General features: G+C 43.3%; 2 protein-coding genes across 13 annotated transcripts in view; one reads left to right on the top strand and one right to left on the bottom strand.

The window, feature by feature from the left end:
* Positions 1-265: 265 nt before the first annotated feature.
* Positions 266-4,530, top strand: SETD6 (SET domain containing 6, protein lysine methyltransferase). Its single transcript, XM_059667894.1, has 9 exons — positions 266-403; positions 623-727; positions 797-941; positions 1,016-1,157; positions 1,246-1,440; positions 1,567-1,687; positions 2,157-2,337; positions 2,494-2,636; positions 2,828-4,530. Exons 1-9 carry the CDS (start codon positions 377-379, stop codon positions 3,128-3,130), a joined length of 1,362 nt encoding a protein of 453 aa, XP_059523877.1. The 5' UTR covers positions 266-376; the 3' UTR covers positions 3,131-4,530.
* A 168-nt stretch (positions 4,531-4,698) lies between these two features.
* Positions 4,699-17,487, bottom strand: part of CNOT1 (CCR4-NOT transcription complex subunit 1) — a 73,342-nt gene continuing 60,553 nt past the window's right edge. For 9 of the 12 annotated variants that reach the window (XM_059667872.1, XM_059667875.1, XM_059667874.1 and 6 more), the window contains 9 exons: positions 16,200-16,363; positions 15,903-16,020; positions 13,887-13,988; positions 9,556-9,729; positions 8,789-8,938; positions 7,853-8,033; positions 6,293-6,425; positions 5,386-5,520; positions 4,699-5,040 (listed from right to left, as the gene is read on the bottom strand). In XM_059667872.1, the coding sequence (XP_059523855.1) occupies positions 4,962-5,040; positions 5,386-5,520; positions 6,293-6,425; positions 7,853-8,033; positions 8,789-8,938; positions 9,556-9,729; positions 13,887-13,988; positions 15,903-16,020; positions 16,200-16,363 (1,236 nt within the window). In that variant the 3' untranslated portion in view covers positions 4,699-4,961. Of the gene's footprint in view, positions 5,041-5,385; positions 5,521-6,292; positions 6,426-7,852; positions 8,034-8,788; positions 8,939-9,555; positions 9,730-13,886; positions 13,989-15,867; positions 16,021-16,199; positions 16,364-17,487 lie in introns of those variants that run through there. The other 3 variants (XM_059667879.1, XR_009448906.1, XM_059667882.1) reach the window with 3 other exon arrangements.

Below are 17,487 nucleotides of genomic sequence, written 5' to 3'. Positions count from 1 at the left end.
CCAGAAAACAGATTTTGTCCCTCACCCGGACGTGCACCCGAGGTCTCAGCAGTCGGAGATCCCAGGGGAGGGTTGTGCCCGGCTCAGAACCAGGCTCGAGGTGGCACGGGGACACGTCTTCCTGCACCCGACCGCACGTTTTCTAAGCCCAAATGGGGACACCCTCACAGAAGGCCGCTTTCAGGACTGACTACCAGGTGCCAATCCCTAATCGCTCTGACACTAGCCCCACGTGGTCCGCGCGGCGGGTCGGGCACGTGGCCCCGCCCTCAAAGCCCCGCCGGGAGGCGTGGCCAGGGACGCCGGGGGCGTGGCCAGGGACGCCGGAAGCGCGGCGCGGCTCCACGGAACTGGCGAGGTCGCACGCTCGCGGACCATGGCGGCTCGGGTGAAGCGCCGGCGGGTAAGTCGCGGGCGGCCGGCGTGGGGCCCACCTCTCCCCACTGCGCCTCGCGCTGCTCCACCCGCATCCGTCCCGCGCGGGGGTGTCCTCCACTCCCTCGCTCCCGCGGTCGCTTCCGGTCCCCTCCTCCACTCAGCGCCCCCTCCGTGCGGCGCCGCCGTCTCCGCCCCCCGCGAGCTCTCGGGGGCGGGGCCTCGCCAGTGCGCTCTGTTGTCTTAGGTGACCGGGCCTGAAGGCTGTGGCCACGGCCTCGACCGGGACCCGGACCCAGTGGCCGGCTTCCTGCGCTGGTGCGGGCGCGTGGGGCTGGAGCTGAGCCCCAAGGTGAGTGGGGTGGGCGGAGACGCGGGCAGGCTGGGCGCGGGCGTGCTCTGAGCCGCTGCTTCCCTTTAGGTGGCGGTGAGCCGGCAGGGCACGGTGGCCGGCTACGGCATGGTGGCCCGGGAGAGCGTGCAGGCCGGGGAGCTGCTGTTCGCGGTGCCGCGGGCCGCGCTCCTGTCGCAGCACACCTGCTCCATCGGCGACCTCCTGGAGCGAGGTGCGCGCGCCGGCGGGTGGGGCGGGAGGAGGGGCCGCGGGCCGCGCGCGGGCCCTCACCTCTGTCTCCCGCAGAGCGGGGCGCGCTGCAGAGCCAGTCGGGCTGGGTGCCGCTGCTGCTGGCGCTCCTCCACGAGCTGCAGGCTCCGGCCTCACCCTGGAGCCCCTACTTTGCGCTCTGGCCCGAGCTGGGCCGCTTGGAGCATCCGATGTTCTGGTGAGAGCCGTGGAGGGGTGGGGGGCAGGCTGTCTCCGGAGCCCTGGTCTCGGTGGGGCGTGTGAAGGGAACGAGGGTTTCCCTGCAGGCCGGAGGGGGAGCGCCGGCGGTTGCTGCAGGGGACAGGGGTCCCCGAGGCCGTGGAGAAGGATTTGGCCAACATCCGCAGCGAGTACCATTCCGTCGTGCTGCCCTTCATGGAAGCCCACCCCGACCTTTTCAGCCCCAGGGTTCGCTCCCTGGAACTCTACCAGCAGCTCGTGGCTCTCGTGATGGCCTATAGGTCAGTGAGCAGCCTGGGAGGCCCCTTTTCTTTAGAACGCTATTGAGGGACAGGAGGGGAGAGAACAGTGAACCCTACCCCAGCCCCTCTCCCTGCCCTGGGCTTCAGCCAAGTTCTCTCTGGTAGCTTTCAGGAACCCCTGGAGGAAGAGGATGATGAAAAGGAACCAAACCCCCCCTTGATGGTGCCTGCCGCAGACATACTAAACCACGTAGCCGATCACAATGCCAATCTAGAGTACTCTCCAGTGAGTGGACCCCTCCCAGTGCGTTCGTAGGAGTGTTGATGACTGGGCATCATTCAGACCAGTGCCTGTCATTTGTGGCTGTTTGGCCACTAGGCTGAATGGGCTCCACTTTCCTGGCCCTGAAAGAGTAAGTGAAGTTAGCGCCTCCTATACGTGCGTCCCCCAGTGAAATGGTTTGAGCACAGAACTTCTCAGGTTTGTGGTTAATCTTCTGATGAACTTGACTGCCATCATTTGTTTGGTGCTGGAGGTGGGCTGCTCTGCACAATGCCAGGGTGTGTGCAGCAGGTCAGCGGTGTAAGATGCCGGAGCTCATTAAATTGTTTACTGTGTGGAAGTTTCTGTTGGTGGGCATAGCATCAATCTCATCGCTGAACAGGCCTGCTGGAGGGTCTTCCTAAGGGGGGAGTAATCATGGGGCGGGGAAGGGAAGGGAGGGCCTGTTCCCAGCTGCTCCCTTCCACTCCAGAACTGTCTTCGGATGGTGGCTACTCAGCCTATTCCCAAAGGCCATGAGATTTTCAACACTTACGGGCAAATGGCCAATTGGCAGCTGATTCACATGTATGGCTTTGCTGAGCCATACCCTGACAACACAGATGACACAGCTGACATTCAGATGGTGACAGTGCGAGAGGCAGCATTACAGGGTGAGTGCCAGATTGACTCAATCCTGGACACGTGGATGTGCCTCCTTCCCCTATCCGCCCCAGGTGCTTTGCTAATAGTTGCTTTTTGCAGACTAGGGGCAGACTAAGAAACGACCTTTGATAGACTGAGGCTTCACACTACTTTTCTATCTACAGGAGCAAGAGATGAAGCTGAAAGGCTCCAGCTGTGGGAACGCTGGGATTACTTATGCGAACTAGAGATGGTAGGGGAGGAGGGAGCCTTTGTGATTGGGCGGGAAGAGGTGCTGACTGAAGAGGAACTGACCACCACACTCAAGGTAAAGGGCCCCAAACTGCGATTTAATGCTCAAAGCAGCCTTCGTATTTAGAGCTATAGAGCCAGGTGAGGGAGGGAGGGATGAAGGGAAGAGGATATTTGAATGCTACCAAGATAGGTTGTCGTCTCTACATCAATTTCAGAAACACACAAGTGGCAAATCCTAATTAAAGGGCCCATGGTTGCTTCTAGGTCCTGTGCATGTCTGCTGAGGAGTTCAGAGAGTTGAAAGAACAGGATGGATGGGGAGATAAAAGGGAAGAGGACAGCCTGACGATCACAAATATCCCCAGGCTCAAAGAATCATGGAGACAGCTTCTTCGGGACAGTGTTCTGTTGACCCTGCAAGCCTATGCCACAGACTTAAAAGCTGAGCAAGATTTACTCGGTAATAAGGATGTCTACAGCAAACTCAGCTGGAGGGAGCAGCAGGCCTTACAGGTTCGTTATGGGCAGAAGATGATCTTACACCAGCTGTTGGAACTGACGGGTTAAAGCTAAGCGGATTCCCTGCTACCTGAAGGAACATCCCATGAGAAGGACTTTTCTAAGCTGATATTCATGGATGCTTGAAAAGGAGGAAAATTTGATCTTTCCTTTTGGTGGTTAATAAGAAAAGCCAAAGGAGCAAAGGTGTGCTGGGATGAACTCTGAGGTAAGGGAACATGTTTAAGGGTTGGGAACAGCAGACTTGGGAATCTCTGCTAATTGTCACCAAGACCAATTACCCTCTCCCCCCCTTTTTTTAACTTCTTAAAACCAAAACACTTTATAGCTGTTTTGTTCTCTGTTTGGACCAAAGTTAGCAGAAATTTGATTGTGGTAATAAAAGGTCTTGTAGTCTAGTGTAGTGTTTAATAACACGACCTTTGAAAGTAGACCTGGTTAAAATTGAGTCTATTTGGAACAGAAAAGACATCCTCAAGTGGATTCCCACCCCCCAAAGTTTAGGCCTGGTAACACTGTGTGTCGCTTTGACAATTAACTGCTGCCTTAACTTTTTTATGATTTAATAAGCTATGTCACTGGCACTCAGAGCATGTTTTAACTCCTCAGCAGTCTGAAGTTTGCTCTAGATGGGACAACTCACCCTCAGGGAAGAAATCCTGAGACACCAATGACATTCAAGCCCGCATCATGTAAGATTTTCTAGTTAATTTTGGACCTTTTTGTCCTCTCTGGCCATAAACTTTTCTTTTAAAATTAAAGGGCATTTTGTAATTGTTTAATCATAGAAACCTGCTCTAACAATTTCTATTGAAAAGGAACAGGAAGAAACACTAAAAAAAAAAAAGAAAAAGACTTTTTTTGCTTGTTTGAACAGGCCAAACAGGCTCAAAACTAGTGGGAAAGATCTACCGTTTAGCAAAAAGCTGGTTCCCAAAGTCCCCAGGCTTTGCAAGGGGGGACCGTCAGCACTGGCTGCTGCTCCTGAGGAAAGGCACAGCGGACTGCATGTGTGTCATGACTTTAATGCTGCACTGACTAGTCTGCACACACAAGAAGTAGGGGAGCTAACGGCCAAGAACTGGAAAGGCTACAGAGTATAACACTGGACCAATATGTATCCTTACAAAAGAGGTTGTGTTGGTCCTTTTGACTTTTTTTTGTTATTCATCTTAGCCTGGGATAAAGGGGGAGGGCAGTTGATACTATTTGGTTCCCTTTCCTCAGTTTACAAGCATCAGGAGAGATTTGGGGTGGCGGGTGTGGTGGTGGTGGCGGTGCACGCTTTAGCCCTGGTGTGTTTCCCTTTGTAAAAAGAGCATGTTCTCTAGCAGTCAACTTTAGATCTGGGGCAGGGACAAAGCAAATTGTATGCTAAATTCTATCATACTCACCAACTTTTGTGATTTTCAAGGTCCATATTAAAAAAATGTTATATAATATTTAAATTGGCTTTTTTGCTTCTTCTTTGGGACACCAGGAATGTCAAGACGTGGAGCTATGCCCCCAGGCAAGTACATGGCAGCAGCAGCCTCTTCACATGCGATGGGCAGTTACCAGTTTATGTACGTGCCTTTGACACTTTTTGCACAAACCCAAGAAGTTCCAGACAAAGGTTTTTCTCTTTCATGTATTTACACAAGTTCAAAATGATATTCACAGCATTTTCTAAATTTTGGCCAAGAGTCAAAAAAATGCATTTAAACTTTGGAACGTGCCCACATAGACAGGAAGCTGGCCCAAACTAATTGGGGCAGGTTCCTGAGAACCAAAGGGCTGGGGAAGTCAGGAAGAGCTGAAAGGATTCCTCAGCCAGTTTATGGACTTGGTGCTGTGGGACATCCAGGCTGAAACATTTACAACAGAAATGCAGTTCCGTCTAACTGGCACCTGTCCCTTCCATTACTTGCTGAGCCTGCTTCTGTCCCATGCAGCACTGTGCGACAGACTGGAATAACCTGAAGGGAAAGAGGTAATTACGTTTGTTGAGAAAAGTTCAGGCCTGGCCAGTGTTCTCAGTGGGTAGAGATCAGCCTGCACACCACACCAAAGGATCTCAGGTTCATGTCCCACCCCCATCTGTATGTGTGTGGGAGGCAACCAGTCAATATATCTCTCACATGCATCTCTCTCTGGAAAGCAATGGGAAAAAGACATCCTCAAGTGAGGATTGACCTTCCCCACCCGCCAAAGATCAGGCCTGGCAACACTGTGTAGCTTTAACAACTGCCTTAACGATCCACCCAGGCTGAAGCCATCAAATGATTCTCATTCTCAGACAATTAAAAAATCTTTTAACTTACTTTTCAATTTCTGGGGCACAGTGTACAAATTCATGGTTCCAGAACTTAAATGCTGGATTTTTAATCAGCTCAATGAAGGTAATAAGTAGACCCCAAGGATGTGGCCTATTTACAATCAACCGTTCCAAGAGAACCCTGGAGAAGGGAAGAATGAGTGAGTTAATGCACTGAATTCAGGATCCCTAACTCTTCTCCCTGATTAGTAAAGCTAACAACTTTCAGTTTACTAAAGACAAGTGGATTAATCTCTGTACTCAATATAGCATGGTTAATAACCCAGGTGGATTCTTGAGAATAGGCTGGATTCAAACCCAGATTTCCTGATTCATTACTGAGCCTAGAAGACTAAGTTAAGGTGAAGTTAGGATAATATCAGACTACATGGTGCAAAAAAGTAATCACTTAAAGTATGCACTAAATGAAAGGAAATAGGAAGCAAATTCTAATACTGAACGGCAGCATTGACTGAAATACTCATTTTTTTTACCTAGCCAACTGTACTTCTAAATTTACCAAGAAAATAATAAAGCACAAGAACACAGATTTAAGTACAAGGAAGTTGACTGCAGCTTTATAAATAATTACAAGATAGGACATTATCACTAGTTAGTTTTTGGTATATAAATCTAAGAAATACTGCCTGTATAACACAGGACTGGTTAAAAATTGCACCGCCACCACATGATCTTAAACCAAAATGCTGGTGTCTTCTATTGAATACTTTTTATTTCAGCAATGATTATGACCTGTGATTCAGACTAATTATTAGACAGGAACCATGTCCATTTTGTTCAGAACTACATCCCACATTGAACACATGTAAAAGATGCTCAATGCACAGGAAAAACATTCAAGAGAATTCACAATAAAGGGGTAGAAGCACCTGGAAAACAAACTTCTCTCTTACCTTGTGATCTGTTCTTGGATAGCTTCAGTGTTGGCCTCTGCAAAAAGGTATAGCATGGTGCAGCTGAAGTAGTGAGTGTGGCTATTTGGGTACCGCAGCTGGTTTGCAATTGCATTTAAGAAGAGATACCGACCTAAAAAAAAAATCAAGAAAACTCAGTTTAGTGAGGACTTGCTCTGTAAGACCAAAATAAGAAGGCAAGTCATTCTGATTGGCTGGGATTTGGATTTCTTCTGCTATAAGCTTTCAAATTATCCTTTAGTCCTTTTTCGTTGCTGTGGATCTTATTTCAATATTTCCACATTAAAAAGTTTTAAAGTATTTCCCTAAAAAAACTTAGTGAAGTATGTCACTGTTTTACATTACATAATCTCTTTAATGTCACTTAACAGAAGATGGCTGAATTCTCATTTTTGCCTGTCCCATCTGTTCCAGTGTTACATTTCATGTAACCTCTGGAAAACTCCACTGTACCCTCATTACAAAATGAGTACAAAAAAAGCCAAGATATTATGAAAATAGTTTTGACCTCACAGCCCTTCTAAAAGGGTCTTGAACTCTATCAGAGGTTCACAGACCACACTTTATCTATTAACTAGGTTTGGTTGTCTGCTTCTGTTTGATATTACTCATGTTTGTAAGGCTATCACAGTTTTAAGGTGTCCCTAAAGGCTACCTTCTTCTTGCTGGGCTCTGAACATAATGGTAACCAATTTTATTAAGTCTTGATTTTAATCTGCCTCAAATCCCTTCTACAAATAGGCCAGCAGTATATGCATACTCAAGATTAGCCCCTCAAGAATCCATAGCAAAGTTAACAGGCAGGCATCCCTTGGTTAGCACCTACTAGAATATAGAAAAAAAAAAGAAATGCAGTTCAACCAGGCAAAATGCAACCTGTAGTAGGAATTATATTGTGAGCTTTTTGCAGAGCAAGTAGGGGAAGTCCTATTCATTAAAGTTTATAATGCCTAATATTAAAATGCTGCCTACCAAATAGGCACCACAGGTGATGAGGAAAAGGCAGGTTAAAAAAAACAATGTATCAAGCCTATTTTTAAAGAGAGGCTAATAAAAGGAACATGTTTATTTTTCACATTAAAGAAATACTGCAGCCAAAACTGGTTTGGCTCAGTGGATAGAGTGTTGGCCTGCGGACTGAAGGGTCCCAGGTTCGGTTCCGGTCGAGGCACATCCTTGGTTGCGGGCACATCCCCAGTGGGAGATGTGCAGGAGGCAGCTGATCGATGTTTCTCTCTCATTGATGTTTCTATCTCTTTCCCTTCCTCTCTGTAAAAAATCAATAAAATATATTTAAAAAATTTCTTAAAAAAAATACTGCAGTCATATACTGAAATATTAACTGATATGGGAAGAATTCTGGATGATTCTTTCCTTTATAGTTTTCTGCATTGAGCAGATACTATCCAATTAAAAATAAAATAGCCAGAAAGAGCCATAAACACTGACAGAACATTATTTCTCTAATGTATTTTTATGACTGGACTGTAGCTTAAGGTGCAGAAAACTTGACTCTGAGAACTTGCTGGCTTCACTCACCTTCAGTGTCCAAGTCTACAGCCAGGTTCTGGAATATGTCCATGTGAGCCGAGTGGGTGATGGTGCTCATTGAGGGTGTGCTGCCCTTGTTGTGGATGTGTGCAATGGCCTGAGTCCCGACATAGAGCACCAGTGCATTGATGAGCTGTAGGTTATAGCGATTGCCAGGCTCATTTGATACCTAAATGAATAAAACAAAGCACCTGACTTATTCTCAGAGGGCTGATTCGTGCCTTTTTATGCCTTCAAAGAAAAGCTGAACTGCTTTCAATATTCTTTGTCATTTACATTTCAGATAAATTTCCTTGAGCTTGTTGAGGGTATTTAACAAATACACAGCTGCCAAACATTTCCCTTAGGAAACCGAAGCTCTTTAACAGGTACCAGCATAAAAGTGAAGTTTATAAAGTGAAAATATGCACTACACTTCAATTACAGAAAAGATTTGGAGAGGGAAAAGGCTTCCTCCTTGGTGTGGAAAATTAATACAACTTCAAGTCATTTTCTATAGAGCAAATTAGACCATTTCTTTAGAAAAATCTTGGGAGTACTGGCCGGGAATAGTTACTAGCAGTCTATTCTTACAGAAAATCAGTCCATTCCCTGGTCGCTTCTTCCAAGGTTAGTTTTTTGTCGCTAAGATGAATTAGTAAAATGTATAATCTAGTTACTCTCACCCAACCATCAGAAATGACTTGGGGTGATGAACACATAATACAACATACAAATCATGTATTATAGAATTGTGCATTTGAAGTCTATATCATTTTATTAACCAATGTCACCCTAAGTTCAATAAATATTAAAAGAAAAAAAAAGACTATGTATTTAATCAAGTTGAAAAGACTGACTCCTAATCAGGCCACACATAAGGACTGCATAGAAAGTGCTTTTTATGAAAGACATACAGCTAAGAATTAAGCCAAACCAATTAACCTGTAGGTTGCTGCGCAGATCAGATAGAAAAGTGACTGGTGACCGAGTTTTAAGATAGGAGTCCAAATCCTTTTTGAACTGAGGTGGCATCACTCCAGTAAAATTGGTGAGAATCCGGGGCGCGATGTTAATTTCACTCAACATATCTACCTGCCAAATACAATCAAAACCAGAGCATTTGTAAGAGTTAATTGTAGTATCTATGCTACAAAGTGGTAGAAATGTTTTTCTAAAACTATACACATTATAAATATCTCAAAGAGTAGAGCTGCTTTTTATCAATGCTTAGAAGAACTGAAATGCAAAATTACAGAAATTATCTCTCTAAAATTAAAGCAGGTTAGGTACCTTTTGTGGAGAGGTCTTGTATCACTAACTGTTTTTCCCCCCTGGACTTGGACTTTAAAACCAGAGTACAAAATTAGATTAATCACTCACCAAAAGCTCTGGTCTTGGAAAAGACACCCCAGCAGAACAGACATCATACTTGCTACTTTTAAAAACATTTATGTGAAGGGAGGGTAGAAAATACATAGAAATGACAGTACCCACACCACAGTGGTATGATTTTACACGGTCCCTTTTCTCCCTTACATCAACCATCTAAACAAAACACCTGTGAAATGTGGGCATGCAAAAGGGTCTGTCTGTTCTGCAATTCTGTGCTGTGGGGCCACCCAGCAAATGACTAGCCTGACACCTACTTACCAGAGAACTATTAATATTAAGACATAATTTTCTTTTCCTTGAACTGTTTGAAACTTTACCTTCAGATTAGGAGTGAATGGGTCTGGGAGCCTCATGTTTCTTGGGAAGGCACTCAGGATCAGGTTTCTTAGCTGAATACAATTGGGTGGGATCACATCACAGAATCCATAATGGTAATCACAAAGGAACTCCGGGAAATCATGCAGAAGAACCAGCAGCACTCTTAAAGTGCCCTATTAAAAAAGAAAAAAAGAAAAAAGCATTTGCCGACTCCACATTAAATAAAATGGGAGTAATAGTTTTACTATCGTGATTTTTAACTCAAAAGAGGCAGATGTATACTTCAGTGACAAAGTTACAAGCTTTAACAATAACATCACAAGTTATTTAACAAAATATTTACATCTGCAAATTATGAAAAGCTAGGTGTCAAGAATTTATAACCTTAAATACATATGCTAGAAGAGGCTGGACAAAAACAAAAAATAGAACAATGATGTAAGTAAGCTATCTTCAGAAGTTGGAAAAAGAACAGCTAATTAAAAACAAAAAAAGAGAAAAAAAGCAAAAAATTTTTTTAAAAAAAGCACTGAAACAGGGATAGGGGGTGGAAGTGGCAACTGAAGTTAGAAGTTGGTTCTTTGAAAAGATTAATAAAAGGTAAACCCTACCAAGACTGATAGAAAAAACACAATACTAATCTCAGGAATGAAAAAGAACCATCAGTACAGACATGAAAAACAGTTTAAGAGAATCTTAATTACATGCTAATAAATTGGACAATTCAGGTAAAATACACAAAATATTCAATTTTTTAAACCTACATTTAACTATTCAATTTAAATATTCTATTTTTTAAACCTAAACCAAAAATGAAAATCTGAATAGTCCTTTATAATAAAGAAGTTTAAAATGTTGTTAAAACCTTTCCCATAAATGTAACTCATGGCCTAGGTGGCTTTACTGGCAAATCCTTACAAATATTTAGGAAAAAATTAACACTATTTTCACAATCTTATGAAAATAGAGAACATTTTTCCACTCTCAATTGCAGTAGCATTTCGCCGATAACAAAACCTGATATGAAAATTATTCAAAAATCCTATATGTTAGAAATAGAAATCAGTGATATATCATGACCAAATGTTTCAGAAATGCAATGGTGATTTAAACGCATTTGAAAATTAATGAATTAAAACATTAACAGAAAAAAATTTTACAGGGTCTTGTATGCTCAAACAAAAAAAAAAATCAATACCCATTTAATGATTTAACTCACAGCAAATTATAAATAGAAGGGTATTTCCTTAATCAGATAATGGTATCTCTAAAACAAAACTATAGATTCACAAAACCATTATACTTAATGGGGAAATACTGAGAGCTTTCCCCAAGATTACTAATGAAACAATTACGCAATTATTGCTATCTCCTACTTAACAATGTTCTGCAGTTACTGGTCAGTGCAAGAAAAAGGAAATGAAAAACCCACTGTTACAGGTAGATGAAATGATCTGTACTTAGAATATATCCCTTAGAAAAAGTAAATTCAGCAAGGTGGCTAGATACAAGGCAGATATACAAAATCAATTTTATTTCTCTAGACCACTAACAACGAAATGAAAATTTTAAAAAGATCTCCCTTACAATTTGACAAAAAACATCAAATATATAGGAGTAAGTTTAAGGAAAGATATTTAAAACATCTATGCTGAAAACTACAAAGCACTGCAGAGTAAAATTAAAAGCCTAACTAAATGGTGATATACACTTTCATGGGTTGAAAAGCTCAACACAACTTACACCATACACAAAAATAAACTCAAAATGGATAAAGGACTTAAACGTAGACGGGAAACGATAAAAATCTTAGAGGAATCCACAGGCAGCAAAATCTCAGACATATGCCAAAGCACTATCTTCACTGATACTGCTCCTAAAGCAATGGAAACTAAAGAGAAAATAAATAGGACTACATCAAAATAAAAAGCTTCTGAACAGCAAAAGAAACCAACAAAACAAGAAAGCCCACTGCCTGGGAGAACATATTTGCCAATGTTTTCTCCAATAAGGGTTTAATCTCTTACATTTACAGTGAACTCATATAACTTAACAAATGGAAGATAAACACAATAAAAAAAAATGGGCAACAGACCTAAATAAATACTTTCCGGAAGACAGAAGGAAGGCCAAGAGACATATGAAAGAAAACATGCTCAAAGTCACTAATCATCCAAGAGATGCAATTAAAACGACAATGAGGTACCATCTCACACCTGTCAGAATGGCTATCATCAACAAATCAACAAATGACAAGTACTGGTGAGGGTGCAGAGAAAAAGGAACCCTCATGTACTGCTGAGTGGGAATGCAGATTGGCGCAGCCACTGTGGAGAACAGTATGGAGTTTCCTCAAAAAACTGAAAATGAACTTCCATTTGACCCAGTGATCCCACTTCTAGGAATACATTCCAAGAAACTAGAAACACCAATCAGAAAGGACATATGCACCCCTATGTTCATAGCAGCACAATTAACAACCATAGCTAAGATTAGCCTAAGTGCCCATCAGCAGATGAGTGGATTAAAAAACTGTGGTACATCTACACAATGGAATACTATGCTACGGTAAAAAGGAAGGAACTCCTACCATTTACAACAGCATGGATGGACCTGGAGAGCATTATGCTAAGCAAAATAAGCCAGTTGGAGAAAGATAAATATCACATAATCTCACTCATTTGTGGAATATGATGAACAACAAACTGATGAACAAAAACAGATCCAGAGACAGAGAAGCATCAATCAGACCAGCAAGCCTCAGAGGGAAGGCAGGAGAGGGTGGGGGAAAAGGGGAGAGATCAACCAAAGGACTTGTATGCATGCATAAGCATATCCAATGGAAACAGACACCAGGGGAGTGAGGGCGTGAGTGGGCGTGGGGGGAAAGGGGCGATAAGGACACACATGTAATACCTTAATCCAAAAAAAAAAAAGATGGGGGCGGGGGGGAGGCTCAACATTATTAAGATGTCTATTCTCTCCAAATTGATCTATAGACTTAAGTGCAATCTCCTTTTAAACTCCAGCAAATTTTTAGAAGTGAAACTGATTGCAAAGTTTTTAAGGAACTGCAAAATGGTACAGACCAACCAAAAAAATAAAAGAAAATAAAGTCACCCCTGGCCAGGTGGCTCAGTCAGTTGCAACTTTGTCCTGTACACCAAAAAGTTGCAGTGCTATTCCTGATCAGGGCGCATATGGGAAGCAACCGATTGATGTCTCTCTCTCACATCAATGTTTCTCTCTCTAAAGTCAATACAAAAACATTATTAAAAATGTAGTCAATTCTTTTGACATAAGTGCCAAATCAATAGAAAGTGAAGGACTTAAAATAAATTTGGGATACAGCACAGACTTAAACTTGGGCAGGCACACATATAACAGAATGCAATTTGGGATTGGCAAATATTTCTTAGGCAAGACACACACAAAAACAACTTTTAAAGGAAGTCAAAATAATTGCTAATTTCTACTACACTAAATTTAAAACATCTGTTCCTTAAGACACCTTACTTTAAGGGAGTGACATGAAAAGACAAGCTACAAGAAAAGTGAGTGTGATATCTATTAACCAAGGGCTTACATCCAGAATGAATTAAGAATTCCCAAAAGACATAAGAAAAATGCAGATAATCCAATAGAAATATGAGCACAAGACTGGAAAAGGAACATCACAAAAGGAGACTATCCAAATGGCCAATGTATACATAAAAACCTCATTAAGAATTCAAGGAAATGCAAATCAAATCCACAATGAGTTATGCAATCCTAATGCATAACTGCCAAAAATGGCTAGAATGAAAACCAGACAATATAACCAGAATGAAAAGAATGTGAACAGTAACTCTAATGTTGCTGAAGAGTTAACTGGTGCACACATTTTATAAAACTGGTAGGATCTACCAAAGTTGAACATATGAATATCATGATCCAGTGCTGGTTATGCAAATATGTTTGAGTTTCGCACTTTTCTGAATATATGTCATGCTTCAACGGTTCTCAACATGTGGGTCGCGACCCCTTTGGGGGTCCAACAACCCTTTCACAGGGGTCACCTAAATACATCCTGCATATCAGATATTTACATTACGATTCACAACAGTAGCAAAATTACAGTTATGAAGTAGCAATGAAAATAATTTTATGGTTGGGGGTCACCACAACATGAGGAACTGTATTAAAGGGTCGCGGCATAAGGAAGGTTGAGAACCACTGCTTTAAAAGCTTAATAATAAAACAAGTATTAGGCCTCATATTTCCAGTTGTGTGGTGTTTTCTTTATTGTTACATTTTGATTATTTTTAATCTATAACTCCAAATTAATTACCTTGTAGAGGATTTGCATAGGTTTGGTGAGTTCCACATTTCTAAGGAAAGGTGCTAAATATTTGAATAAATCAATCAGTAGCTGTGCATACATAGGCCATCCCTGAAAGAAAGAAATGTACATGAGTCTTAGCTGCTATTCTGCAACCAAAAAATTGCTGAATCAGCTATACTGTGATTTCTTCTTCATACTGATTTAACTATAGAATACTGCCATAAGTACCTCCCTTACAGACTGATTGGCATTAAAAGGAATAAACATAATTATGTTGATAGTGACAAACAAGCTGACTCCAGAAATTCCAGGACATGTAGGTCCTGGTGCCTGTAGCAAAATTTAAAGAACAGGAGAGAGCCGAGCTGGTGTTACTCAGTGGTTGAGCTTCGACCCATAACCAAGAGGCCACGGTTCCATTCCCAGTCAGGGCACATGCCTAGGTTGCCGGCTTGATCCCCAGTGTGGGGCGTGCAGGAGGCAGCCAATTAATGATTCTCTCTCATCATTGATGTTTCTATCCCTCTCTCCCTTCCTCTTTCTAAAATAAATAAAAAAAATTTTTTTTTAAAAAAGAGGAACATGCCCTGACTGGTTTGGCTCAGTGGATAGAGCGTCGGCCTGTGGACTCAAGGGTCCCGGGTTCGATTCCGGTCAAGGGCGTGTGCCTTGGTTGCGGGCACATCCCCAGTTGGGGGGTATGCAGGAGGCAGCTGATCGATGTTTCTAACTCTCTATCCCTCTCCCTTCCTGTTTGAAAAAAGTCAATAAAATATATTAGAAATAAATAAATAAATAAAAATAAAATAAAAAAGAGGAACATGAGTAAATTTCAGACAAACACAAAACGCTTAGCCAACTGAGAAACTGACAGCTACATCTCTTTCTTAATTCCTCCTTTAATTAAGTAGTGGATCTGGACCATTTCTTTGCCCACAGCCAACTCCTCAACTCTTGGCAAATAACTTTATCCAAATTACATGAATCCCCTCTATTAGCCAAACTTGGCTTGCTCATCACCCCCCAATTATACCAATTATGTTCATTCTTGGGATGATTTTATTCAATATATTATGTTCCTCCTCCTGGAAAGCACTTCTCCATCAAATAAAACTAACTCCATTTACGAATTATTTCACTCTCTTTTTTGCCAAACATATACATAAGTAGTCACATTTTCCTCTGATCTGAAAGGCCAATCAAGAGAAGTCAGATAAAGCCCTAGCTCATTTGGCTCAAAGGCTAGAGCAACGGCCTGCGGACTGAAGAGAAGTCAGATATGCCCTAAAAGGTTTGGCTCAGTGGATAGAGCATGGGCCTGCGGACTGAAGGGTCCAGGGTTAGACTCGTCAAGGGCACATGCCCAGGTTTGTGGGCTTGATCCCCAGTAGGGGGAGTGCAGGAGGCAGCCAATCACTGATTCTCTCTCATCACTGATGTTTCTCTCTCTCTCTCTCCCTTCCTCCCTGAAATCATTAAAATATATTAAAAAAATAAAAATTAATAAAAACAAATTTAAAGTAGTCATTTATCATACTGCAAGATGGAAGAAACTTTTCATGTTAACTGGGTTTATTCACAATTACATTGAAACCTCTTTACTAAAACTTGATCCTAATTTCTTCAGATACAGTGACCAGTGGTCTTCAACCCTGAGTGTGAGGGCCTTTCCATTTATAGTGTGAAGCTGTAAAATAGGCAAATTCCATAGCTCCTTTACCCAGAATTTTATACTGATGTCTACAGAGGTGGTCCAAATTTTTAACTTTTTAAAAAAAAGCCCGTAAGAAATTGACATAGGTAGTTCACAACAGACTGGGAGCCACAATCCCATGTTGTCACCGAGGAATGTGATTCAGGCAGGGGCAGTCAAGTAATCCCCATGACCTGACTCCACATTAAATAGAGAATTCCCAACTAAACCTGGAAGAAGTGTAACTGGCTACTAATAAATGACTAATAGTGCTAATAAGCCCCAGGTAGTTACAGTCTTCATCTGTAGGAGATAAACTGCAGCCACACCTTCTGCTGTGGCGTATGTGCCAGCATTCTTGCAATAAATATCCGATGGGAGATCAATTCAAGCCACGCATACACAAAGCCGGGAGCTTTGGTAGGCCTCAAGATGTGGAATGTATTGCTGAAAAAAGAAAATCTTTGTCAGAAGCAGTCAAACTTACAATGAACACACAAACAGAAGTAGACAAATTGTACTATGAATAAAGCATGCCTAAAACCCATAAGCTTATTCTACTTCTCAAATTTTAGTATACTAAAGCAGCAATCTTTACTAGGAAATCTCTATTGAACACTACTCACCAGAAAGCTGTAAGTGTCTGGAAATTAATGGTTTCCAATACATGTTCAGGTGCATTGAGTTCCAAGAGCAGCATGATAAAAATGCGATGGTAGGGAAGCTGCTGAAATTCACTTTGCCGGACATCATGATCCTGTAGGAGAACTCCCACTACTATACCAAGGACCTGTAGAGCACAAAGATCAGAGCTTTAAATAATGAAGATAATCCACTTACCACTCTCTATGATCATATACCATCTATCCTATCTAAGAAAAGTGAAACATGGTAATTAGCGTACGACCGCTACCCTCTCCATTGGCTAATCAGGGTGATATGCAAATTAACTGCCAGCCAAGATGGCGGCCGGCAGCCAGGCAGCTTAAAGCGAACATAAGGCTTGCTTGCTTCAGTGACGGAGGACTCCAACGTTCCCTGCCTGCCGCTGCCAGCCTCTGAGCTGCAACTCTAAGCAACTATGTTACGAATATAGAAGCTAAACAAAACCCCAGAAATCTGCTTTAGTCGCTGGGCTTCAGCCAGCAGGATCGCAACATTGTTTCAAATACAGAAGGTAAACAAAGGCCAGAAACCTGCTTTCAGCAGCAGAGGCCTAAGAGCTGGAGCCTCAGAGCTAAAGCTGGCCCAGAATAAAAAAAAAGAAAAAGAAAAAAAAGGAGCGGTTGGGGGCTTTAGTCACCTGCCAGCCTGAAAACAGCCCTCAGCCCCTCACCCAGACTGGCCAGGCACCCCAGTGGGGACCCCCACCCTGAAGGGTGTGTGACCAGCTACAAACAGCCATCATCCCCTCACCCAGGCTGGCCAGGCACCCCAGTGGGGACCCCCACCCTGATCCAGGACACCCTTCAGGGCAAACCAGCCGGCCCCCACCCGTGCACCAGGCCTCTATCCTATATAGTAAAAGGGTAATATGCCTCTCAGCACCGGGATCAGCGTGACAAGGGGCGGGGCCACAACCTCCCTATCCGCCCTGCTCTGTTTATGACCGGGAAGGCGCCCAAACCCCCTGATCAGCCCTGCTCTGTGCCTGATAGCGGGGAGCTCCCCAACCCCGATTGCCCTGCAGCTCTGTGTGTAACAGGGTGTGGCGCCCCAACCCCCGCCCCCCCCCGGGGCCCTGCTGTGTGTGTGTGGGGTAGAGCCATAACCTCCCCATCGGCCCTGCCCTGAGTGTGACAGGGGGCGGCGCCCCAACCCCCTGACTGGCCCTGCTCTGTGCGTGACAGGGGGTGGTGCCGCAACCTCCTGATCCACCCTGCTCTGTGCATGACAGGGGGCGGCGCCCCAACT

The sequence above is a fragment of the Myotis daubentonii genome, chromosome 15 (genome assembly GCF_963259705.1).
Source record: "Myotis daubentonii chromosome 15, mMyoDau2.1, whole genome shotgun sequence".
NCBI lineage: Eukaryota > Metazoa > Chordata > Mammalia > Chiroptera > Vespertilionidae > Myotis > Myotis daubentonii.
This window is presented reverse-complemented; position numbering and strand designations above follow the sequence as displayed.

Excerpts from the sequence above, each read along its gene's own strand:
- SETD6 (XM_059667894.1), top strand. The coding sequence starts at position 377 with ATGGCGGCTCGGGTGAAGCGCCGGCGG. Across the intron at positions 404-622 it reads CTCGGGTGAAGCGCCGGCGG|GTGACCGGGCCTGAAGGCTG; the intron begins GTAAGTCGCGGG and ends CTGTTGTCTTAG. Across the intron at positions 1,688-2,156 it reads CCAATCTAGAGTACTCTCCA|AACTGTCTTCGGATGGTGGC; the intron begins GTGAGTGGACCC and ends CTTCCACTCCAG.